General features: G+C 43.3%; 1 protein-coding gene across 5 annotated transcripts in view; it reads left to right on the plus strand.

The window, feature by feature from the left end:
• Positions 1–4076: 4076 nt before the first annotated feature.
• The window catches only part of OMA1 (OMA1 zinc metallopeptidase), a 46896-nt gene continuing 25544 nt past the window's right edge, over positions 4077–25428 (plus strand). Inside the window, exons 1-7 of one of the 5 annotated variants that reach the window (XM_084852377.1) lie at positions 4077–10163; positions 11066–11592; positions 13079–13307; positions 16260–16433; positions 16529–16636; positions 17656–17784; positions 21675–21749. In XM_084852377.1, coding sequence (XP_084708503.1) covers positions 11090–11592; positions 13079–13307; positions 16260–16433; positions 16529–16636; positions 17656–17784; positions 21675–21749 — 1218 coding nt within the window. In that variant the 5' untranslated portion in view covers positions 4077–10163; positions 11066–11089. Of the gene's footprint in view, positions 11593–13078; positions 13308–16259; positions 16434–16528; positions 16637–17655; positions 17785–21674; positions 21750–25428 lie in introns of all 5 variants that reach the window. The other 4 variants (XM_084852376.1, XM_084852378.1, XM_084852379.1 and 1 more) reach the window with 4 other exon arrangements.

The raw sequence follows: 25428 nt of genomic DNA on the forward strand, positions 1-25428 counted from the left end.
CCTTTCCAACAGCACAAGAGGCGACTCTACACATGGACATCACCAGATGGTCAATATCGAAATCAGATTGATTATGTCCTTTGCAGCCAAAGATGGAGAAGCTCTATATAGTCAGTAAAAACAAGACCTGGAGCTGACTGTGGCTCAGATCATGAGCTTCTTATTGCAAAATTTCAGCTTAAATTGAAGAACGTAGGCAAAACCACTAAACCATTCAGGTATGACCTCAATCATATCCCTTATGAATATACAGTGGAGGTGAGGAATAGATTTAAGGGATTAGACCTGATAGACAGAGTGCCTGAGGAACTATGGATAGAGGTCCATAACATTGTTCAGGAGACAGGAACTCAATCCATCCCAAAGACAAAGAAATGCAAGAAAGTAAAGCGGCTGTCTGATGAGGCTTTACAAGTAGCTGAGGAAAGAAGGGAAGCGAAAAGCAAAGGAGAAAGGGGAAGATATATCCAACTGAATGCAGAGTTCCAGAGAACAGCAAGGAGAGACAAGAAGGCCTTCTTAAATGAACAATACAAAGAAATCGAGGAAAACAATAGAATGGGAAAGACTAGAGATCTTTTCAAGAAATCAAGGGAATGTTCTGTGCAAAGATGTGCATGATAAAGGACCAAGAAGGCAGGGACCTAACAGAAGCAGATGAGATTAAGAAGAGGTGGAAAGAATACACAGAAGAACTATACAGGAAAGATCTTAATGTCCTTGACAGCCATGATAGTGAGGTCACTGAACTTGAGCCGGACATTCTAGAGAGTGAAGTCAAGTGGGCCTTAGGAAGCATTAGTAACAACAAAGCTAACAGAGATGACAGTATTCCAGCTGAGCTATTTAAAATCCTAAAAGATGATGCTGTTAAAGTGCTGCACTCAATATGCCAACAAATTTGGAACACTCAACAGTGGCCACAAGATTGGAAAAGGTCAGTTTACATTCCAATTCCAAAGAAGGGCAATGCCAAAGAGTGTTCAAACTACCACACAATTGCGCTCATTTCACATGCCAGCAAGGTTATGTTCAAAATCCTACAAGCTAGGCTTCAGCAGTATGCGAACCGAGAACTACTGGAAGTACAAGCTGTGTTTCGAAGAGGCAGAGGAACTAGAGATCGAATCGCCAACATTCGCTGGATCATGGAGAAAGCAAGAGAATTCCAGAAAAACGTCTATTTCTGCTTCATTGACTACGCTAAAGCCTTTGATTGTGTGGATCACAACAAACTGTGGCAAATTCTGAAAGAGATGGGAGTACCAGACCACCTTACCTGTCTCCTGAGAAACCTGTACGAGGGTCAAGAAGCAACAGTAAGAACCGGACATGGAACAACCGATTGGTTCCAAATTGGGAAAGGAGTACGACAAGGTTGTATATTGTCGCCCTGCTTATTTAACTTATATGCAGAGTACATCATGAGAAACGCCGGGTTGGATGAATCACAGGTCGAAATTAAGATTGCCGGGGGAATTATTAACAACCTCAGATACGCAGATGATACCACCCTAATGGCAGAAAGCGAAGAGGATCTAAAGAGCCTCTTGTTGAGGGTGAAAGTGGAGAGTGCAAAAACTGGTTTGAAACGCAACATTAAAAAAAACTAAGATCATGGCATCTGGCCCCATCACTTCCTGGCATATAGAAGGGGAAGAAATGGAAGCAGTGACAGATTTTATTTTCTTGGGCTCCAAGATCACTGCAGATGGTGACTGTAGCCATGACATTAAAAGACGCTTGCTCCTTGGGAGGAAAGCTATGGCACACCTAGACAGCATAGTAAGAAGCAGAGACATCACCTTGCCGACAAAGGTTTGTATAATCAAAGCTATGGTTTTCCCAGTAGTAATGTATGGCTGTGAGAGCTGGACTATAAGGAAGGCTGAGCGCCGAAGAATTGATGCTTTTGAACTGTGGTGCTGGAGAAGACTCTTACGAGTCCCCTGGACTGCAAGGAGTTCAAATCAGTCCATCCTAAAGGAAATCAGCCCTGAGTGCTCATTGGAAGGACAGATACTGAAGCTGAAGCTCAAATATTTTGGCCACCTAATGCGAAAAGTACTGGAAAAGACCCTGATGCTGGGAAAGATTGAAGGCAAAAGGAGAAGGGGACGGCAGAGAATGAGATGGCTAGATAGTATCACCGATGCAATGAATATGGACTTGAGCACACTTTGGGAGAGAGTGGAGGACAGGAAGGCCTGGCGTGCTATGGTCCATGGGGTCACGAAGAGTCGGACACGACTTAACGACTGAACAACAGAGTTATCCCATTCTCCTTGTTGAAGAGATTGAAGAAGACTTGACTATTAGTGTTGTGTGCACCACATACTCCTATGATCTGGAATAACTGTTACCACTGCCTATTCGCCATATAGGATATGGCAGCCATTAATACAGATTACTATCCCTGCATTTATTTATTTCTATACAGCCCAATAGCCAAAGCTCTCTGGGTGGTTCACAAAAATTAAAATGATGAAGTACAGCATAAAACAATATAAAATATGCAAGTTTAATGCTATAGTATAAAAGAACAACCAGAATAAAACCTAGCAGCAATGCAGAGATTTAAAATACAGATTTAAAACAGCAGAGCTAAAAGCCTAGAGTGCTAAAATGCTGGGAAAATATAAATCTTCACTGGGTGCCAAAAGGAATACAGCATACGTGCTGGGAGAACTTATCTAGGGAGCTCATTCCATAGCCCTGGTGCCACAGAAGAAAAGGCCCTCCTCCTGGTAGCCACCTGCATCAGGCATGGGGGAATTTTCCCCACCCTCTTGAAGTTGTTAACCACTGCAAATCAGATTAGAGTGAAGTAGGGGAGGTTAATAAGTGTGGTGGTGTTTTAGCTAAAAAGAATGAGCAGGAGTTTAAAGGGGACATGACAGAGGTGTAGAGAAAGTCGTTATCTCCTTCTTTCATAATAATAGAACCCAGGGTCATCCCATGGAGCGGGGCAGGGAGATTCTGGACAGATAAAAGGAAGTATTTCTTCACACAGCAGGCCGATTCAAAAGACACGAGGGTGGTTATTAAGCCATGGTGGCTTATTAACTACCCCAGCACATGCTGCCCAATTTACCCTTGCTGGGCGTGGTTGGTCGTGCTGTCTGAACCTGGCAAGGTGGCTGTGTTAACAAACGCAGGTGAAAACCTTTTTATTTTCCCAGTATTTTAGCATTTTAGCTTCCTAGTTTTTTAGCTCTGATGTTTTAAATCTGTATTTTAAATCTCTGCATTGCTGCTAGGTGTCATTCTGGTTGTAGTTATACTGTGGTTTTAAGCTTCCATATTTTATATTGTTTTATGCTGCACCTTGTGGTTTTAATTTTTGTGAACCGCCCAAAGAGCTTCGGCTATTGGTCGGTATAGAAGTGAAATAAATTCATAAATTAAACCACACAGCTACGTTAACAAACAAGCCATGGGTTCTAGATAGTTTGTTAACCATGCCAGCCAGCCCCTCCCACCGTGGCTTATCAACAACCCTCACCATGAAGCCAAATTATGGAATTCCCAACAAGATATTCCCAACTTAGGTGGTTTTAAAAAGGGATTCAAAGAATTCATGGAGGATATCAATGGCTTCTAGCCGTAATGGCCGTATATTACATTCGGTGTCAGGGGCCGCATTCCTCTAAACACCAGTTGGTGGGCAACGTGAGTGGGAGGGTCCTATTGAGCACATACCCTTCTTGTGGGTTTCCCATAGGCATCTGGTTGGCCACTGCGGGAACAACGGGTTGAATCCAACGTTAGTCCTACTTAGACTAGACCCAACTGAAACGAATAGGATTTAAATTAGACTAATATTGAATACAACCCAGAATACCGGAACAGATAGGCCTTTGGTCAGATCCAACATGGTTCTTATATCAGTCTGGACCGTCTCCACATTTTACAGTTTATTTGAAACCCAGTCTTTTCCCCTATGCCGTGCCAATTTGCTATGCGCCAGGGAGGCCTCTAAAAATACACGGAGGGACCTTAGAAAGTAACATCTCCCACCTGCAGGATGAAACGGCGCAGCCCATCTACTGCCTCATTCCCGCGCATGACAGCGAACCAGGCCAAACGTGAACCGCGCAAGGGCCTTTTCGGCCGCGCCAGAGGCGCAGCCGCCTTCGTTCTGGCCCGGGCGAGAGAGGGGAGTTGGCGCTCTCCTGTCAGCCGCGAGAGAGGGGAACAAGCTACGCGACTGACCAGAGGAGGAAAGCGGCTGCCTCAGCCGCAGAGCTCGGACCGGGAGGCTGCCGTGAGAGCCCTGGAGTGGGCGGCGGCGGCGGGAGCTGCCTGCCTGCTGCTCCGCCTTCTTCTGTCCTCCGCCCCGTGCCACGGGGGTCGAGGGGGTGGTGGCAACGCCGGCGGCCTTTGCGCCCTGGCGCTCAGCGCCTTCGTAAAACGCCCCTTCTTCCTCTCCCCGGGGTCGGCCGGGTGGTCCCGCTCCGTGGAGGCTCTAAACGCCCTTCCCCCGGAGTCTCTCTACTCCCGGGAAGGACGCAGGAGCGTAACCCCTTCCCCTTTCGCGCAAGCCAAAAACCGGAGAGGGACGGGCAGAGACGTGCCCAGCTCCTCCCACCTCGCCTCTGGCTTTTGGCTTTCAACCCTGCCCCGGAATAACTTGTTCCGTCGTTGCTGGTAGGTGAAGGAACAGGGTTGGGGAAAGCCGGGCCTGACCCCAATCCTGTTTCCCACGTGCGCTTCCCAGTTACTTAGCTCCGCGCGTGTGCGTTGTCGTCGTTGTTCTAGTTGGGTCGAATTGCCGGAAGTGCATTTTTCGTCTCACCCCGGTCAGCACGGATCTCATAGAACAGGGGTAGGCAACCTGGCGCTGGTCAGGTGTCCCGTTCTGCTCCGCATCCCTCCTTTATTATATTATAGGCTTTTTTGGATGTTTACGGAAATAAGCACTGGAAGTTTGGGCAGCGTGGCGCGTTGCAGAAAGTGCAAAGAAACGAATGCACACGTGCGCGAAAGGGAAACTTTTGGGTCCTGCTCGCGCGGCTAGTGCGGGGCGGGGGGCATGTGCGAAAGGTGGCTATACGCGTTTAGCGGCATGCTTTCTTCGATAAAGTCACCTCTACCCTTTTGTCCCTGCCTGTTTCTCTCCTCAGTCGATTAGAATTCCTGCATACTTCAGCCATTCTTGACCATTGGGAAAGAGGAGGGAATTAATGTGAATAATTAAGGCCTTTTTTGTTTTGTTAAATTCCTGCTAGTTTAATTAGCAGCTGAATTCAGTTTGGAGTTCAGGTGAAGAATCTTAATGTGATTAAAAAAAGAGCTCTTTTTACCTGGGGGGGAAAAATCCCCAAACAACTGTACGATGCCTGGTCCTCTCTAGTGTCTCTGTTTTGACACTTTGATCTGGAAATAGTAATTAAAACCCCACCTCTTAAGATTTCCAAAGTTTCACTGCATCATGCTCTCCCTGCAGTTTGACCCTGGGGTGCAATGTGTGGCTATTGTCTTCCCTCCTCTAATGGGATAGGGAGTAGTCCTCACACTGCCTCTGACGCCAGGAACACATCTCATGAACTTTCATGAGTGCATTTTCATGAAACACCAGTGTTAATGCACATGATGGAACATTATCTCAGTAATCCTTCCAACAACCCTGCAAGGTAGATCAGTATTACAGTTGCCATCTTGCAGATGGATAATGGCTGAAGCTGAGAGAGAGTGGCTTGCCTAAAGACATCTAGTGAATTAATATTATATTTGAACACTGCATTGCATTAATTGCAGATCTGTTTCATTCTTTAGCTCAGATATGAGAAAATTGTGGCACTCCATATATTATTGTACTCCAATTCCAAGACATCATGGCCAGGGATAATGAAGGTCGTAGTCCAGCATCATATGGAAGGTCATAGGTTTCCTATCACTGATTTAGCTAACAGTTTGAGTGGTTTGTTCAAATCACTTTGTGAAATTCAGCTGCTCCCCTGCTTCCTTAGCATCCCTAGTCCATGGCCTTCTTACCACCTCAGGTGGAACACCAATAAAATGTTAATGCACTTCACTTAACATCTCTGTAATCACTGTTTACATTATCCCAGTAATATCAGTTTCCTCACTGTCGGCAATATGGTCTTCTCCACAGGCCTTGTTTCAGGCTGTCTTTATTCACCTCTCTACCTAAGCTTTACTGCTGTTTTACCTCAGGCTTCTATCTCCCCACTCCATCCTTCCATTTTGTTTTTGCTGCTTCTCAGACCATAGTTTTCTCTTCTTTCCCTCCTTGCTACTTGATCCTGCTTCCCAGCGCTCCTGCCATTGTCTCCCTTCCTACTTGCAGCTATTCTTATTTGTTTATGGCACTTATAGATGTCTTTCTGCCAAGGTGGCTTATAGTTTTAAAATACAAAACAAACAAATGGATAAACTGTGAAACAACAGAGTTCTCTCAGGTCAACCAATGAGTCCCTTCAGGAGCCAACAACATGAGCTCCTCAGAATCATAGGGTTGGAAGGGTCCTAAAAGACCTTGGCCTCAGCTTCTTCACTTCTGTCTTCCTTCAGTGGTTCCCAATCTTGGGTCCTCTGATGATGTTGGACTGCAGCTCACATTATCCCCAGCCAGCTTGGGCAACAACATCTGGGGACCCAAGGTTGGGAACTGCTGTTTTAGGGGATACAGGTCTTAAGTAGTCCCAGGGAAGGGTCTCTTCAAGAGCCGATGGCACAAGCTCCCTTACCTATTTTCCTCAGCTTCTGTGGAACAAGACATCCAATTAATCACTTCACTGTGTTCATAGTCAACTTTGGCTGAGGGAAACAAGGCACCACATACAGAAAATAAGCAAATTTGGTCAGAATTTCTCTTTCTATTCCAACCTCTGATGTTCTGCAGGGCCTAGGCATGTTGGTGATGCATTTTCTCTCCCAATGCTTATGTAATTGGGACTGGATGGTTGTATTGTGTCAGGAGAGCCTATCCTTATGGGTACTTGCATATGTATGGCCTGTCAGGAGAAAGAGTGCAAGGTTTGCTGCGATGTGTATTAGCTGCAAACTTTGGCCATGTGTGAAGCACCCCATGTATGTAAAGATCCTGTGTCCTGGTGTGGGTGGTCATTCCAGGCTGACCACGGTTTATGAAGCTGGGAATAAATGTTTGGACTGAGCACTTCTTCCCTCCTATCTCCCCTTGTGTGCATTCTTTGGTGCTTTGTTTCTGGCTTGCATTAAGCTGGAGTTATGTCTGAACCAGGGAATTCTGGCTTAATGTCAGAATTTTCTGACATTAAGCCAGAAATCAGACAAAAGCCAGATTTTCTGATTTAGACATACAAGCCAGAAACGAGGTGGTGCATGAAGGGTGGCGCAAGAGGTCTGCTTAGCCCTGACCCTTGTTTTTGCCTTCATAAACCATGGTTTGGACAATCCTTCCAGGTGTATTGGCCCCAGGAGCGTAGCCAAGTCATTTATAGTGTTAGAGGGGCCTAGAGATCCATAATGCTTGCTTAAGTTCATTATTGGTGCAATTCCCATGCTAGTAAGCCTCTGAGCACGTGCAGATGAGTCAAGAGGCCGATAACAGCCTTCTTGGTGCATTCTTTGCTAATGAGGAGAGTCTTTATCTCTGATGTGCCTGGGAAGCAAAGTCTGTTTACAGGTGCTGTGCCTGAGAACCAAACACTTCTAGTCTATGCTGAGAATGAACGCTAGGGGTGTGTGCTGCTGAAACGCTGCTGAAACACTGCTTACTGCTAACCTGTAGAGTATAAGACCCATTGTACCCAGTGGCTCGGGGTTGATCCAATGTCTGATCCAACCATTGGGTACACCTGTGTGCTGTAAGTTACCCAATAAAGTACTCCTTGTAAGCAAACCGTTGAGTCTGATTTATCACTATCTTGGCACCTCTAACCTAAGAGTTCAACTCCCATGGCTGGGGCGACACACTTGGCGCAGTGAGCAGGGTGCCAAAGATACTGCTATGTTCAGGTTCAGAGGGAGGGAGAACGAGGGGGTCAGCATGTTAAGCCGCCTCCTGGACTGTCCACAGGTGAAGCTGTGGGGTCCCACCGCAAAGCAATTGGCGGTCCTTAGTGGCCCGGTTGCACGGCCAGAGGTCGAAGAGGACTGCACCCCAGTGGGTCTGGAAACTGCGTTTGAATCTCTGCAGCTGGGAAAGTGGTCAGCTAAAGAGAAGCAGCAGGCAGGACCTCTAGCATGGCTATTGCTGACAGCTTTAGGAGCTGTCGGGCAGAAGGATTCAGAATGGAGAGAAGAAAGAGCAGAAAAGGTCAAGGCTGAGCTGAATGAAGAAGATCTGGGGCTGTTGATTAAAGAAATGTTGCAGGACAGCCTGGCTTCTAACAAGGCATGGGAGCATGAAGCCGAAGAAGTAGCTGTTAGCCTGCTACGCCAGGATGGGGGAAGAATTGCCCAAAGCATGCCAAGATATGCAACATCATCACCTCACCTGATTGAGATGAAATCCCTAGGAAGTGGAAACTGAACATGAAGACCCAAAAGATGAAGATGCAGAACAGAGTAAAGGTGAAGAATCAGCCCCCAGAACATGGGCTAGACCCCTCTTAGAGCAGAAAGTGCACCGGAGGATGGTCCCAAGGCAGAATGAAGTGGAGAGACCATGTTGAAGTCCTCTATCAAGGTAACCATGTTTAACTTTGAACTGTACTAGAAATGCATAGAGCCTGTAGCTACTGACCATCAGCTATATGATTTCTGAAGAGTGTAACCATTAAGCTTTTGCTGTGGGATTCCTTGCAATGAAGAAATCTCACTGATTTGAGTGTCCAGTGTTGGATTGCCTGAGCATGTGTGCTGAAGAGCTCAAGAAAACCTGGCAGCATATGTTCCTGGCCAAAAGAACACACTACTACTATGCTCCTGCAGGCTGCCAATAAACTGTAAGCTGGGAGACCCAACCTGATTGAGAAGAAAAGAAGATATCGTAGTAGCTGTACCTGTATAGCTGGCTAGCTGATTTTGGAAGTGATGTTACAATTGAAAACTAAGACTGTTTTCCTGTTTGAGACCCCAACGAAAAAAGCTGACCTGAGTTATTTGTCGCCCCTGACAAAGCAAGAATTTGGCTGCCCTGTACCCCATCATGTCCTATTTCGAGTTTAGGAATTTAGAAATACAAACTGTGAAGCTTTACGTTCAAGTCCTGCAAATCACCCCACCGCCTCCCAAAGAAGATTGATGGCTGTGTAAAGAATGCAAGTATGAAGGGACCCCACCTCCCTGTTCGGCACTTTGTTGCTGTGTGCCAGGTTAAGGGAGAAGAAAAAGTGTGTGTGTGTGTGTGTGTGTGTGTCATGTTGTGAATCCCTGGCTAGCCTGTCTAGTGACTGATAGCCCCCAAAGCTTACTCCTTGTTTAAGAAGTGTTTAAAAGCACAGCTGTTGTTCTGTTGTTAAGTGTTATGAGAGCAAACATAATGTCAAAGCCCAACTTCAGTAATGCAGTGAGGCCTTGTAAGTTATAGCCAAGATTTGATTAAAAGTAGCCTAAAAGAGTTTAGGCCTATTCAGTTTTTAGAATGTTAGAGTCTGTGTGAGCTTACCTCTGTGTGTTCTCAGAGCGGAGCCAGGGGGAGTCACCCAACTCCCTAGCTGCCGCTGGTCTAGCCTTGGCAGAGAGGGAGGCTAAAAGATGTCTGGTGAGAACCTGACAGAAATAGAGTAAGATTTACAGAGGGATTGCCCAGGTTAAGGCATCATAGCTAGAGAGCTGAGCCGTGCTGTTCTGTTTAGTCAAAAGCCTTGCTAAAAGGCTAAAAGCCCTTGTCTGTCAAGGGATCTGGAAGGGGTGTAGGGTCACACCTTCCCCTTTTGAACTGATGCAGAGGTGGGGAGGCTTTGCTAGAAACATCCCATCTTCATTGCCCAAAGCCTCTTCTGTTTGGATCCATCATTGTTTGGGCTTTTGAGAGGCACTCTGCACATGGACTGGGACTTTAGATTGTCAAAGACTTGCCATGGACAGTACTGTGAGGCTTTTCACAGACTTGAACTCTCATTGCTGTGGATTGTGTGTCTGTGTGCTTGTAGTCAGCTCAGTGTGCGGCAGGCTGAGTTTGATCTATGACTTTTGGACTTCCCTCTGCCAGAACTCATGTAGCATGGAGTCGCCGATGCAAAAACAGTGGCCTGGAACTCTTTGCGTGTGTGAGTATGCCCTTCCCGTGATTTTGTTGGGGCCCTGACCATGCAGCCAGAGGAGCAATACGATTGCTGGATCTGCTCCATCATGCCTCACCATGCAAGAAATGTTTTCCAGTTATGGTGTTAGATTTCAATGAAAGTTTGTGTGTATTTTATGATTTGTTAAATACTATGTGATATTTGCAAATGTTTTTACTGTTAGTTGCAACTCCAAATGATACTGAGTGTAGTTCCCAATACAGGGGCAAAGACAGAGAGAAGGGAAAAGCAGAGGACAAAAGGAAAGAAAAGAGGGGGTGCCAGACCCCCTGGAAAAGTGTGGCTGTGGTTGCCCCAAGGGTAAATTAGAAGCAGCTGATTATGCCTGGAGCTTATTACCTGGGGGTGGAGTAGCCACAATAATGTAAGAGTTCTTTAAGATGAGAAGATGTGACTAGAAGGCAAAGAAGAGACTACCCCAAATGTGCATCATTGGGACTAGCATAAGGCAAAAAAGTTTTAAGTAAGTGAGTTTCTGTTGAAACAAAGGCAAACAGCCTAACTTGCAGAGAAGACAAGTGAAGGGTTAAAGCTGGTGCATGGCACAGTTATTGAGTAACTTAAAGCCTGTGTGCTATAAGTTACTTAATAAAGTCTCCTTTTAAGCAAATCTTTGAGTCTGATTTATCACTATCTTGGCACCTCTAACCTAAGAGTTCAATGCCCATGGCTGGGGCAACACACCAGGTCTAGAACAATTGTCCAAACTGGGGCATTGCCCCCAACAACTGGGGCTTTGCCAGCCTTACACTTACATACTGATTTGAGATTTCTGTGCATGTCAAAAAACATGCAAGAGCATAGCATCCTGTATCTTTAATATTTGCTTTTGTAACTTTTTATGTTTTTTGATCATCTTAATTCAGATAGCAAGGTTGAACACATGACAGATGGAGATGGCTGCCCTCAGTGGCTCAAGGAACTGTGTTTTAATTCGATTGACATCTTTGGCTAGTTGGGGAAAGTGCGTTAATCCTTGCACATTTTCAAGTGAATCCACGAATGGACACCAGCATCAGGTGACTAAGTGCCATCAGCTGTGGAATAAAAGCAAAAGCACAAGATACAATTTTATGACTGAAAGTTCCAGCATCTACAGAAACTTCATGAATAAATGGCAAGGGGGGCTTTTGAATCCTAAGACTGTAGAAATATGCAAAGGTGAACACAGATGTTCTAGAAGGCCTTGTGTGTTCTCTCATCCATGGGCAAGAGGAAAGGAAGCATTATTTGGAACACTTTCTTCTCAGAAATTGCAAAATTTTGCTGCTGTTCAGAATGTCCAGATCTTCAGGCCTTTTCATGGGTCATCAGCACTGAATGCGGCTCCAGTTCCCATCCTGTTGATTATCTTGAAGCCAGCTCAGAAAATTCTTGCTATCATCCTTGGGAGGTAAATATCAATATTGTTCTGGGCAAACAGGCTATAATGTACACTTGTATTGGAATAACTGTTTGTAAAGTTAGTGGCATGCTTATGACATTGCTAAGGAGCCTTGCGTTGCACTTGTTTTGCAAGTAGTGGTGGGGTGTGTGTCTGCTGATTCACCTTGTATGCAGTATTTCTGGACAGGAGATTGTGTAAACCGACCTTAGGAAGAATATGTTGATCATGAAATATGATTGATGAATACATTTTCCAGAAAATATATACCAGGATTCAGAAGGCTGCTTAGGCTTGAGCAAGGGGTTTGTACTAGCTCAGTGGAATTTTTGACTTTGAAGTGCTGACTATGGCCCTCATGCCAGATAACAAATTGCTTTTGAACGTCTTCCTTAATTTTGAAAGCAGTTGCCTTGTGGCATGGAGGGAGACCTGCTGTTTGAGAAAAACAAATCTAAGGCCCCCTTGGGCTCCTGGGACTAATTTTACAGTTTTTTGGGTCCTACCTGTGATGAAACCCTTCGTCCCTTCACCCAGCCTACTGTCCCTCAAGATGGGGGGTTCATCTTTGCTTCCTCTTAGGCAGATTGTTCCCACCCACCTCAGGTTTCTGCCTTTAACCACCTTTCTTATACTCCTTTTTTCCAAGAGTATAATTGTGTGTGTGAGTTGTGCCTTTTGAAACTTCTACCTAGGTTAAGTATAAGTAGCGTGATAGTACCGACTCAGTGTAAAAGAATCAAAATAATTTATTTAAATTATTATACAGATTGAACTTTAAAAGATTGATCTTAACCTAACCTATGCTAAACTAAGGCCTAAAACCACTCCATCTCCCTATCTCCAGGAGATGTTTTATCTAAGAGATCACTACGCGGGCCAAATAACAAATACTGCTCTGCTTGTATTTTTACCATGGATGTGGATGTGCTGTTGATATTTGAGCTATTTTTGTGTGTGCTAAGAACAGTGGCTCTATTTTCTCTCCATGTGCTTATGCATAGCCCCAGCTGCCATTTGTCATCCTTGAATCCTTATAATGCACAGCTAACTGATTTCCCTAGTTTTTTTTGGGGGGGGGGGGGTTGAGTCACACAAGGGATTTTTTCCCTTAAAAAACCAGGGTTTCCCCGCATCCCATTTCTCGGTGTCAGTGATCTGGTTCACAGGACATGATAACTTGGGAAGTTTAACCCATGGGCTGTCATGCACGAACAGGAGAGAGCAATTGCACTACCAGCAGCACACCCACCACTTCCACTTTTCCTTTGCGATCAGCTCCATCATAGGTTGGCCTGCGTCTTGTCTGAACCTGGAATGCTGGGTTGTTTAGGGGCTAAACGATCCAGAGGTTAACCAATGGCTGGTTGTCTCCCTGACTCCCATTTTCCCCATTTTTGCAACTAGTGCATCAGCACGCACCTGATGATGATACTGATGTATCAAAGTGTGTTGTGTAAATGTGCTTTAGCATGCTTATGTTTGTATCTTACAGGAGTGTAAGAAAATGGTGGCATGCGCTTCCTCCAAACAAGAAGGAGCTATTTAAAGAAGCTGCAAGAAGGAATAAATGGAGGATAGTCCTTGTTCTGTGCAGCTTAGGAGTTATATTTATTATGTTTTATTGTACTAATTTGGAGGCAACACCAATCACGGGACGTGCTCGGCTTCTGGTGTTTGGGAAGGAGCATTTTGCTGAATTGTCCCAGATGCAATGTGACATGGTAGGTATTTCTTAAAACAAGTGAACAAACAAAAAAAATCCATCCTTCTTTTCTTTCTTTCTTTTTAAATTGAGTTGACTTTTCTTGTTGTGGTGTAATTTATGAGCTATACAGAGCAGTGATAAAATAATCTTTGTTAATGGGAATGTGACGCATATCTTAATGTCATCTGAATATACAGCAGTTCAACACATGCTTGATTTTTCTTTTTGCAATAAACAAATCATCCAAGATTGGTTTTAAATAAAAAAAAAAAACTTGCCAAACCAGCAGAATGAGTTATGAACTGAGAAGCTGGGCTGTGGCAAGCCAAATGATGGTTCTGTGCAATTAATGATTGCAAGTGAATAAGATACTTTGGGGCTGGATATAGTGTCGCTCCCTTGGCTGCCTGAATGTGCATGGGAAGGAGACCCTAGCCAGTGTAGGCAGGTCCCTAGTGTCACATTCCTTTAAGTCAGGGTGGCAGTGAGAGTTCCTTGGATTGCAGAGAAACTCCTGAGCTCCATGGACTGTAGCAGTGGAAGTGGATGCTGGAAAATCAGCATTCCAGATCACTTGGAGAGCCCCATGGATAGAGAAAGTCCTCCTATTCACAAATGTGTAAAGGGTGACAGATGCAACGACAAAGGGCGAAGGGGTGGGGCTCGTGTGCGCTCTCTTCTCACGTGTTTATTATATTCGGACTGAGAATGCCTGAAGAGGGCTTATGTGAGAACTGATTATATTGCCCAGATGTAGATTATAGTTCTGATTCTGCAAATACGATTCAGAGTCATTTTTTTGGCACTGACCCATGGTAAACTAATAGTGGAGATATGGCTTGAGTCTCTTAACATACATCTCCATTTTGAAAGAATATAACCAGATGCTCAGAACCATGCTTGGGTCCTATTTGAGTTAGAGAAGCATTCATGCACTAGAGAGGTTCATATAGGTTCTTTTTCAGAGCAGTGTAAGTGTCAGGGTGGATGCTTAGCCCATAGAATCCCAGAGTAGTTCTGATTCTGAGGAAGATCAGCTGCTCCTGGGAGAGGAGCACACTCATCCTTCCCAGGGCCAACAGCTGGCAGAGATTCCTCCCACCAGCATTCCTGACATAGATAGCAGTCCCGGGAGTGAGAGAGCGCGGGTAGAAGACTTGCTGGACGCACGACGCTGATGCAGGGAGCGGCGCCAAATGGAGGGTGCGGAAAGGAGGCGTAGTGCCCGGTTGGCGCGCAAACAACGGTTGCGCCCAGAGGATCCAAGGGAAAAGGGGAGGGGAAAACTCCCTAGCCCATAAGTTCAGGGTCTGTCAGTGATTCTCCTTCAAACGGGGACCAACTGTTCCAACTTAGGGCATAGGTACTCTGCTGCTCATATCTAGTTGCTAACAGTAGAGTTGTTAAGTTGTAAAAGAGGAATAAAGCTTTGAAAAGAATCCCTTTGTCTGTGTCTGGACTTGGCTACTGGATTAGACTGAAAGAGGCCTCCAAGGAGCCCTTGACAGCAAGTATTCTTCAAGAAATGAATTAATCATTCTAATAAGAAAATACGTATTTGAAAAAGTGTTTTGAATTCCATCCCTACACCAGCTATTAACACTATTCCTATATGCCAATGCCCTACAGATTATGTTCATATGCAGCTCATGAACTAGAGGTTAATATGTCCACAACTGTGACATGGATGGTTGGATGGATGGTCAGGTGGTGAAGCCACCTTGTGCCTTGGTAAACAATGCACAGTCCGATGAGAGGTTTTCTGCAGGCCTTTCCCAGCATCCAACCCAACATCACTGAGTATGTAGCTCTTCCCCTGTGTGGGAAACACTGCTCCTTGCTGTTGGGAAGGAAAGCTGTTAGAGCAATACAGTTGAGGCGTGATGCAGTTTTCACATGTAGCAAAGTGGATGGACAGATGGGAAACTGTCCCAGGTCAGTCATACTTTGCAGCAAGTGTTCTCCCTTCTCTTGCCTACCTGTATGGGGTGCTCTGCCCTGGCACCTCAGTTGTGGGCATAGAGTAGGTCTTGCTTTATCTGCATATGCAGGTGAGTCTCCCCCACCCTAGGGGTGTGGAGGACACTACAGTTTGTGCCAGATGTAGCATAAGCAACAGCAGGGAAAAGCAGGACACTAGAAGGAAGGGAAAATGCATCAAGATCTCTTCCTGAAGGTGCTTCATTGCCACTCTAGTCTCTCAGTATAGTGATTCCTACAGACTAATCTGCTGCTTAGAAGTGGGTTCTAAAAAGGGTATTTCAATGGAGGAGCTTCTTATTTTAGTTCAAAAGCAGCCCCTCCCAAACCCCCCCACACACAAAATTTGTGCCAGCCTTAATGCTAAGTAATGTGAAACAGTTTCCACTTTGGGTGACAGATTTCAGAACGGGTACCATTGTTCCATCTTCATTACTGAGTCGGATCTATGGTCCATCAAGCTCATCGCTATCTGAGTTGACACAGTAGCAGTTCAGAAAAATCTTAAGATGACTTTTCTAGCTCTGCTACCTGAGACCCTCATTAGCTTAAAGTGCTGGTGACCAAAGATGGGAACTTATATGAAGCATAGGTACCATTTTGATGGCTTTCTCACATATCTGAAGTTTAAGGTACTGTTCTTTGATTTTAAGGAGTGTTATCATTGCATGGCTTTATTGTCTCTTACATAAAGAATACGAATATAGCTTGTTAATTTTTTTTTTTGTACTACGTATTCCGTATAATTAGTTTATCTTTCCTGAGTTAAGCATTTTTCTCAAGCAAGTCCTTAAATTTGTATTCTATAATGGATTACTTGTCTCAAGCAAGATACAACAAGGTTTGTAGCATTTCCACGCTGTCCCCCAGATTAGATTGTTTCGTATGTTTGTCCTACTAAATAAGATTCATGTATATTGAATGTCTCAGTTGTAATTTTAATTGTCTTGAGTCAGTGTCCCTGTTTCCCTCTTTTTTTTAATTCCAGTGGGTAGAAGAATTTAAAAATAAAATGCTGCCGGAAACAGACCCCCGTTATCAGGTGGTCAAAAAAGCAGTTGTTCACCTAGCTGAAAGCAACAAGGATGTTCCACAGGTCTCAGAGTTCAGATGGATTATCCATGTGGTGGAAGAGCCAGGCATTAATGCTTTTGTATTTCCAGTAAGTAAAAATGGGAAACAAAGGATAAGACATAACCGGGAAAGAAGCTATTGAAGCAACATATTTGCAGTATATTTTTCCCTGTTTGCTTGCAGAATGGACAAATGTTTGTTTTCACTGGTATTCTAACTGCTGTGTCAGATATCCATCAGCTGTCTTTCGTTTTGGGACATGAAATTGCTCATGCTGTTCTTGGACATGCTGTAAGTATTCTTTGTTTAAATATTAACGTATTATATTCTCAATATTATATGTTTATGAGTGCAATAAGCAATGTAGAGACCACGTATTTGGCTTTAATCATGTAGCAAAGCTCATGGCCTACCTCCTTGGGCCAGAAAGCTTTGTAATTAATGCTATATGTGTAGCTCATACAGAACCTCTTTCAGCCTGACAGCTGAATTCCAGTCCAGAGAAGCTCTCGGGGGCTGCGTTCCAGCGATGGACAGGGACAGAAAGGAACTAGGTCAAAAATACTAGCATGGTTTAGTTTAAAGCTCTTACTGCCCGTAACTAAATCTTAGGATAATCCTTTCAACCTTTTATAATGGGTGATAAACTGCATGAAAGCTGTGAAACCACCAAATGACCAGTGGTTGGAGGGAAGGAGGTGGCCATTTGGGGAACCCAAGAGGGCCAGATTGGGAGCTGAGGAGAGCCAGATTTGGCCCCTGGCCTGAGATTTTGCACCCCAGCTTTACTGCAACTGCTGTTTCTTCTGTCTGCTAGTTCCTTAAGAGTATACTAGTAGAGGCAGTGAAGCAAATCCTTCTGCTAAATGGCTTTTTGGGTGGCCTCTGCTACTGTTGCTGCAACTGTCCTCTGAGATCACCAGGTGGAACAATTTTATGGCAGCAGTAACAACCACTTCCTGTGCTTTTGCTTGGTAAAATGGGCCTCTGGATAGCATGTCTTGGTAGCTCATTCAGTCAGAGGCTTAAGTGTAGTGCTCATGTATTAGCTACAAGGTGGTTTGTGCATGCTGCCTTAGCAAGGCTAGATAATGCCTGCCCCTAATTTGAACCTTCTGCACCATTATTCGTTAGGTCTTCTCATGGATATCTATCCAAAGTAATAACTTGCATGTTAGCAAGAGGGAAATGATTTTAACCGTTTCTTTGAGTTTCCTTTGACTGATAGCTGAATATAGAGAATTGTATATATCTGTGTCTGAGATAAGGATATAAATAATTTTTTAAAAACCCGTTTTCATTGTTTTAAGGCAGAGAAGGCAAGCCTGGCTCATTTCTTGGACTTCCTGTCGCTCATTCTTCTCACAGTGATTTGGGCTGTCTGTCCTCGAGACAGTTTAGCAATGATAGGCCAGTGGATCCAGGCAAGATTTCAGGAGGTAAGATAATCTGGTTCTGGACAGTACTTACCCTTTAATTTTGCCTAGTTCCAGCATCCCTTTAGGGTCTCTGTGTCAAAAGCATGTTTGTTAGAAATGGGATGCTGCACTTAGTAGGCCCCAGGCTTCATGCATCAGGGCTCTTATGTTCTTGGGTCAGCTTGAATGCTGGTAGAAACCATAGTTCAGCCTGGGAAGTGGCAAATTCTTCCCTTTTTCTCCAAGGGAAGAGCTTAAGATGATCTTGATCTCTCTGCTTGAAAATAAGACCATATAGAGAAGTCACAGTAGAGGTAGGTCAGTGTGTGGATGTATTATGAAAACCTCACTAGATTGATGTTGAAAAAAATGAATGGATCAATTCATGAAGGATATACATGTTGTCTGTTAGCTTCTAAGCTTCAGACTGTTGTGAGTTGGGAATGAATATTAGGAAATGCAGTATTCTGTTATTTCCCTGGCCCCCATTGTAAGCCAGTAACATTTTCTTATAAATGTCTACTGGCCCTAGGCATAGTTCTGAGTGGAGCATGCTTACATTGAATCAATAACTTAAATTCTACTGTAGCATTCATCACCTGCAATGCTTACTCTCTGAAGGATGGTGTGCATTTTGCGATTGAACTTTCTTCTCCTATTCCTTCGTGTTTCTAAAGGTTAGCTTGATCACCCAGAAAACAATTTAAAGTACAATATAGTCTTTTTGGTACATCTCTTGAGCCAACGTTGTGCTATTTTAGCATTCTTGGGCAAAACCCACACATCTCCCCAAACAATCCAGAACCTTGAATGCCTTGAGCTCCTTCCACTTGGCTTCTCCTGGTTCAGTGTTGCAAGGCTCATTAACCAGAAACATAGGAGAGAATAAATGGTCCTGCTGTCCCTGCAAAGTTTTTTTTATTACACTTGAACTTTCTGGCAGTCAGGAATAAAATCAGATGTAGGAAAAGGCACTAACCTAAAATGGCTGAGAGAACTGTCAGGATGATCAATGATACTTCAGCACCATGCTTTCTTTATAGTGCACAAGTTGCCAAACCCAGTTCTTTGCTCCTTGACACATTTGGCAGTTTCTTTCCCTTCATGTTCCAGAAATGGAAAATACCTGTGGTAGCACTTTCCCCTTTTAAGGGAGAGGTGCCAAAAAACCTCTGGGTTGCAGAAACCTAGTGATGTTGCTGTTCCCTACTCCCCACAACTGTCTGTACTTAGTATGATGCCACACCTTGAATCTAGCATGTCATTTATATCAACAAATATAATTTATAAACTCTTCTAGTAAAGGTTGTAAGCTTTTGTGATTTAGTAGTTCCAAAAGTATTTTAACGGTATGACCCCATCCTAAGGCTTACATTTTGGATGACGCAGTGTTGACTTTGCATCAGTAGCAAAGACTAATGTGGCATATGGAATTCAAGGACCCACTTTTTAAAATGTACCTGTGAGCTCTGCTGGTGACCGACAGTCATTGAGTAGGACCATTTTGTCATGGGGAAAAGTCACCTTAACTAAACAGTGTTGGCTGTTACTATCAGGAAAGACAGTTCGATGTTCTTGCAAGTACATCTCTGAAAAGATTATCCACTCAACGACTTGGTTCATCTGTAACACCAGCCCATGCTTTATTTAGCTCATGGGTTGTTGAATTGTGGGTTGTCGTGATCTGTGAAGCTAGCCATGCTAACAAACCATGGTTTTTTAACCACAAACAACCCTGAAAGAGAACCTATGATTCATTATTGGGTTGTGAACTTTGGATTGTTTAAACCATGGGTGGTTGTTTGGTATGAACTCTGAAACATGGGTTGTTCATGGGTTACTTTGCCAGGCTACAGAGGTGGGGGGCAAGAGCTGCAAAACAACAAAAACAGCTGGTCTACATGTCAGCATTACAGCGCTACAAAAGAATTTGGGATCCTGGGAGAGAGTGGGTGAAGGAGGAGGAAAACAATCAAAGGACCAAGAAAACAAACTGGTTTGTTTGATTGTCTTCCAGACAAACCCTGGGTAGGGCAACAAACTATGGGTTGAAGGAACATGTGAACCAAGTTGTTGTGTTTCAGTTATCAAATTTTCAAATGTTGAACAGATTGCCAGGGAAAAGAGGGAGAACGTTTTGAACAAGGCTGTCTGGTCTTTCATTCCAAGGCCACTGAGGGAAAGACAGAATGTGTGTTCGGGTTACATATTTAGGTGATTTACTGGAATTGCTAACTGAAAGTTTAGTCCAAACTGGATTAAATATAAAAATCTTCCTTTGAGTGCATCAGGATCTGTCAGAAATGGTTTTAAGGGCACAATCCTGTGAGGATAGTTGGCTGCCTCTGAACTTGGAGGCGGCCTACTACCCAATGCAGGGCGGGTTGATCATGGAGGGGATCCTCTCCTCCATGCCCCAGCTGCCCTGCATTTGTGGCTAGGCAGCCGATTTCGACTGCCTAGCTGGAGTGCATCAGAGCGGGGGGGGGGGGGAGACAGTGCGTTGTAATAACACTTCTGCGATCTCCTCCCCGCCCCTGGGAACTCCCCCTTTTCACCTGCTCCACACTGCTCTTACGAGCACGGAGCCTTGGACGAACCATGCTGCCTACGAAGCAGCGTGGAAGGAGGCAGGGAGTGAGGTTTGGGAACTGAGCTCAGAGCCCTGGCTCCGACCTGGGATCCCAGAAACCGAAAAATCCTATGGCTGTCTAGACACTATCTAGCAGCTATAGGATTGTGCCCTAACTCAAGCTCATCTTTCCAATTCTGTGTTCTATATGTTTCCTCTACAATAATGAAGCTTGTGCCACAGTCCTAACCGGACTTGGAAGCATGCCCATGGTGTTAACGGAACTGATTTGCAAGTGAATTTGTATACAATTGCATTTTTAGAAACTGCCTTTAGAAAAACAAAAACTGAGGTCTTAATAAGAGTTCCAGATGACTCTATTGCTAGAAAACATAGTTGTAAGAATTAATATGCATTTGAGGGAGGGTGGGGGGAATGACCAAATTAACCCAATGTTATGAAATATTGTGCCATTTCTGTTTTGTATGTAATGTAATTTTCTAAATTTATTTTTAAATAGTTTCTGTTTGAAATGAAATCTCTTGCAAGTCAAACATAAGATGACTTTCTAAACTTAGATTGGTTAAGGTTACATGAAAATAATACCAATAATTCAAGACAAGTCAAAGGCTGGTCTACCATAAAACTGGTAAAATGGTCTATGAAAGGGAACAAAAATGAAATGAAGGTCTTCTGCATTTAGTCTTTATTAGTCTTTCTTGCCCTCTTACAATCTGAAATCAAGCGTCCTCAAAAAGTCCTGCAGAGGTCTTCCTGGTTTCAATATTTGCTTGAAACATGTGGTTTGAAGGATGAAAAGCAACTAGTTTATTTTTTCCACTATATATGCCTCTAGTAGATTACAGCTGAAGCCCAGGCAGTACACATCACAAAAGGTTGTTTATATATTCCACCTAGCAGGCTTGTATGTAAACTTCTGTATCATGTATCCTTTTACTTACGGTGAAACAAAAAACACATAATTTGTTGGCTGAACAAAATCTTGGAGGTATTAAAATGAACTAAAAAAAATACTACTAATACTTTTGTCAGTATTAAGGAAACACAGTAGGAATTAAAACAAGATTTATAACACAGCACATCCCAAGTTTAGCTAATTAGCCATGCTGCTAATGTAGTTGCTTGAACCATTTTGTTAATTTGCCAGGGAAATGCGCAACATCTACAGCTTCTTCTCTAAACCCTAAAGAGGGATGGCGGCGGGGGAACCATTGCTATGCCTTCGTTGTTGCATGTCGGTTGGATGAACAAACTATTACTTTGATTTCAGAAACTGGCAGAAACAAAGTTTTGGTTTTATATTTCTCTTTTTGTCTAGTTACTGTTTGACAGGCCATATAGCAGGACATTAGAAGCCGAAGCCGACAAAGTTGGACTTCAGTTTGCTGCTAAGGTAATCGTAGATTTTGTTCATAGAATAGCAAAGATTACTTTTGCTTCATTTTAAGTGGACTGTATTGTTAATAGTTTTCCATATATAGTTTTAGTGTCTTTTAATTTGGAATTTCAGGACTGGGCTTATCCAAGGTGTGTGTGTGTCGAATCTGTGAGGTTTGCTTTCTGTCAATTCAAATTGATTAAATCTCATGTTCTTTCTGTCCCAAATATGAAGAAATTGTGAATTTTGGTAAATTCTTATTAAAAAACACGCATTGGAATGGAATTTTCACCCATCCCCACCCTGTGTGTGTGTGTGTGTGTGTGTAATATAAACTATACCACCACTGCCACCTAGTGTTGTTAAGAATATTGTATATTTTTATTAGAGTTTTGGAACACAAATCTCATTTGACTGATGAGAGACAGTCAGATCAGACCATTATTAGATCAGCTTAATCGACTGTTAATTGACCATTAATCAGATCCACTTAATCAACTGTTACCTTTTATAGGTATTTTCGAAACTTACCAATAATGCAGTTCTCATTAACTGGCCTCTATTTCTTTGGGTCAAAATTCTTCAAATTCTTTTCTATGGCTTTATGTATTGGAGAGGTCATGCCGTTGAGCAAAATATTTGAGAAGAGAAGTAACTTGATATTAATTCATTGAGAAATCACTCTGGCTGTGGATAAGCAGAATACAAAAGCTGGTGTCTTGAAAGGGGATAGCAGGAGAAAGCAGTGGAAACCTGCTAAGTAGCCATCAGCTTGCGCTTTTGACAGTATCTAAACAGGCAACCTTTTTTAAAGGCTTCTCTAAATAATACATCATGTGCTTTTCCTAGTTATTCGTAGATGTAGAATGGTAGCTATGGGGAAAGTTCAAGCATGGGGAGGTTACTCCACATGCAGAGGCATTTGTGTGAAGCGGCTGCTTCTGTGTCTGCAGTTATACTTTCACCACTTTATCACAAACCCTCTTTTTTAGAGCTCTGCAATGTCATGGTGAGAATTGCATTGCTGCAACTATGTGGGGAATTTTCTTTATACATTTGTATTATCAAGCCACTTTTTCCCATAGATCACATATATGAATTGGACCCAAATCTCATTAAGTGGAATCAGTGAAGTTGCAGATACTTTGACTTCTTACATGAAACTATTTTCTTCTTGCAAAAATACAGTTTTTATCAGTATTTTGGCATATGCATCAATTCAGAGAAGTATTGTGGGGTTTAAGCCAAATAAAGATTTTTTTCTCACATAAGGCCCTTCTTTCCTTCCATGTTTATTTGTCTAGAGCACTTTATAGGTCTGTTTTCATTTCTTCTGCATTGCTACAGCAGTTCCTTCTTTGCCTGTAAAGGTCAAGATCTTAACCCAGATGGTTTGCTTCCATTAGCATAATTGGTATCTCCTCCTCTTTCATTCACATTTGTGCACAAATGCCACCTGTTCCATTTCAAGACTTGTTTGCATTTGCAGACACTGGGAGGTTTTCTTATGACTTGAGTTACTGTTCCACAGAGTTTCATTTTAAAAAATATCAGTGTAGATTAAAAGGAATTCATTCTCCAATGTCAATTCGGTAATATTAAGCTGTTTCTCCCTTTACTTTGCATTCCAGCATATGTTAAATTATGACCCAGTAGTACAATTTCAATGTATTTTAGGCCCAGTAATTACATTCAGCAAGTTCCAGCCCTTCATTTGATTTAAAATAAATACATAAAAATGGACAATTAATTTTTAAAATATTTTTTACTTTTAAGCATGCAAGTAAAGCAGCTTGCCATTTTTATTGGAGGTAATTCCAAATTCCGGAGCTAATTTGGTTATCATAAGCATTGAAGGACAAAAAGACAAAGCCCAAAATGTCTGTTACCCTGAAGAAGCAAACCGCTAGTGTCCTGTAATACAAATAGAGCTGATGTAAGCACACTTAATAGAAGTAGTAGTCTTCATGCTGAGACTGTATCCATGAGTGACACCACAGAGACCCAAGGGAACTCTACCCTTATTCTGCTGCCCCTGCCCCCACCCCCAGGCAGAAATCCATGGCAAAATGTAAAGTGCTGCTTGTTTTGGCTTCCAGTTAGAACTCAGGATTCAGGCAGACTGTACTAAGTGATCAGGATCAGTGGCTCACCCCCTTTGCTGATAAACTGCATGGGTATATTCTGCTTCAGTTCAAGCTAGTCAAGATGGCTTCCTCCAGGCACTACCAAGATTCAAGCAGAAAATACTAAGTGGTGTATCAGCAAAGGGCCAAAATACTTTCCCATAAGCCTCTTAATATATTCTACCCATGAGGGCAACAGGGAAGAACGAAGTAGACGGGAAAGTCTGCTGCCAATGTAATAATATCCCAAGCTGCCATTCCAGGAACTGTCTACCATATTGCAGCTGCAATTCAGGATTCCTCCTTTTGCTTTGGTTTAATGCCTGAATAAACTTGCCTTTTAGGCTAGGATGTTCTGAAGCCCCATATTCTCCAGGGCAATTCCTGGTCTCCAAACGTTTGAACACAGAAGGGCTGAGAGGTAAATGTGACTTTCTAACAAGATAGTTTTCCCCCAGTCACCTTATCAATGCATGTTTAATCTCCATTGTCTTCTATTTCTTCCTTTTTACATAAATACTGCCCACATTTCTGTTTCCGTATTTAGTATCCTATGTCCAGGATTTCCTAATTGCCCATTTCCCTGAACTGTGTTAATTGACTTCAGTGAATTAAATCTCAAGGCATCTATGATACCACCTTGTAATTGGCATCTGTGCTTGCCAGCATTTTTCTGCCAGGGCTCCAGCGTCTTTAACTGCTGCATAACAGGCACAGAGTCAACAGCTGAAGCTTTCCATCACCACTTCTCCATGCTGAGAAAAGTTCCATTTAAATATCGGTCATACAGACGTTAAAGGTGTCCAGCTACACAAAACCTGCCAATATAAAACAGATTAAGAAGGCTTCCCATTGTTATACTTCTATTTTTTTAAAAGAGAGAGATCTATTTATAGTAATACCTAGAGTCTACAACAAAATAAACAATAGAATTTAAATCAACATTTTAATTAAAGCTACACTCCTAAACCTGTTTATTTGGCTATGCATCTTATTGAAATCAGTGTTACTTACTTCTGAGTAAATTTGTTCAGGAGTAAATGTGTTAACGGCGCAACAGTGTCACTGCCTGAGCTGACTGAGGTGGTCTCAAGCGTGATGTTGAGGACGACAAAGCTTATGGTCTTGGGGGACTTTAATAGTCATGCTGAGGCTACTTTGTCAGGAGTGGCTCAGGACTTCATGGCCACCATGTCAACCATGGGCATGTCTTAAATAATATCTTGCCCAACACATGTGGCAGGACACACTTTGGACCTGGTTTTCTGTGCTGGATTGGGAGAAAATGATCTGTGGGTGGGGGAGCCAGTGGTGACTCCTTTGGCATGGACAGATCATTATCTGATTAGTTTTGACCTTCAGGCCACTTGTAACAGGGGTGGGGGACCAAATTTGATGGTCCGCCCCCAGAGAGTGATGAATCCAGATGGATTTTTGAGGTCTCTTGGGGATTTTCCTGCAGGCTTAGCCGGCGGTCCTGCCGAAGTCCTGGTCACCGCTTGGAATGAGGAGATGAACCAGGCTATTGATACAATCGCTCCCAAACATCCTCGACCTAGTTGTAGAAC

This window comes from Heloderma suspectum, chromosome 4, assembly GCF_057233095.1.
Source record: "Heloderma suspectum isolate Gila_16-S chromosome 4, 16-S_ref, whole genome shotgun sequence".
Lineage (NCBI taxonomy): Eukaryota > Metazoa > Chordata > Lepidosauria > Squamata > Helodermatidae > Heloderma > Heloderma suspectum.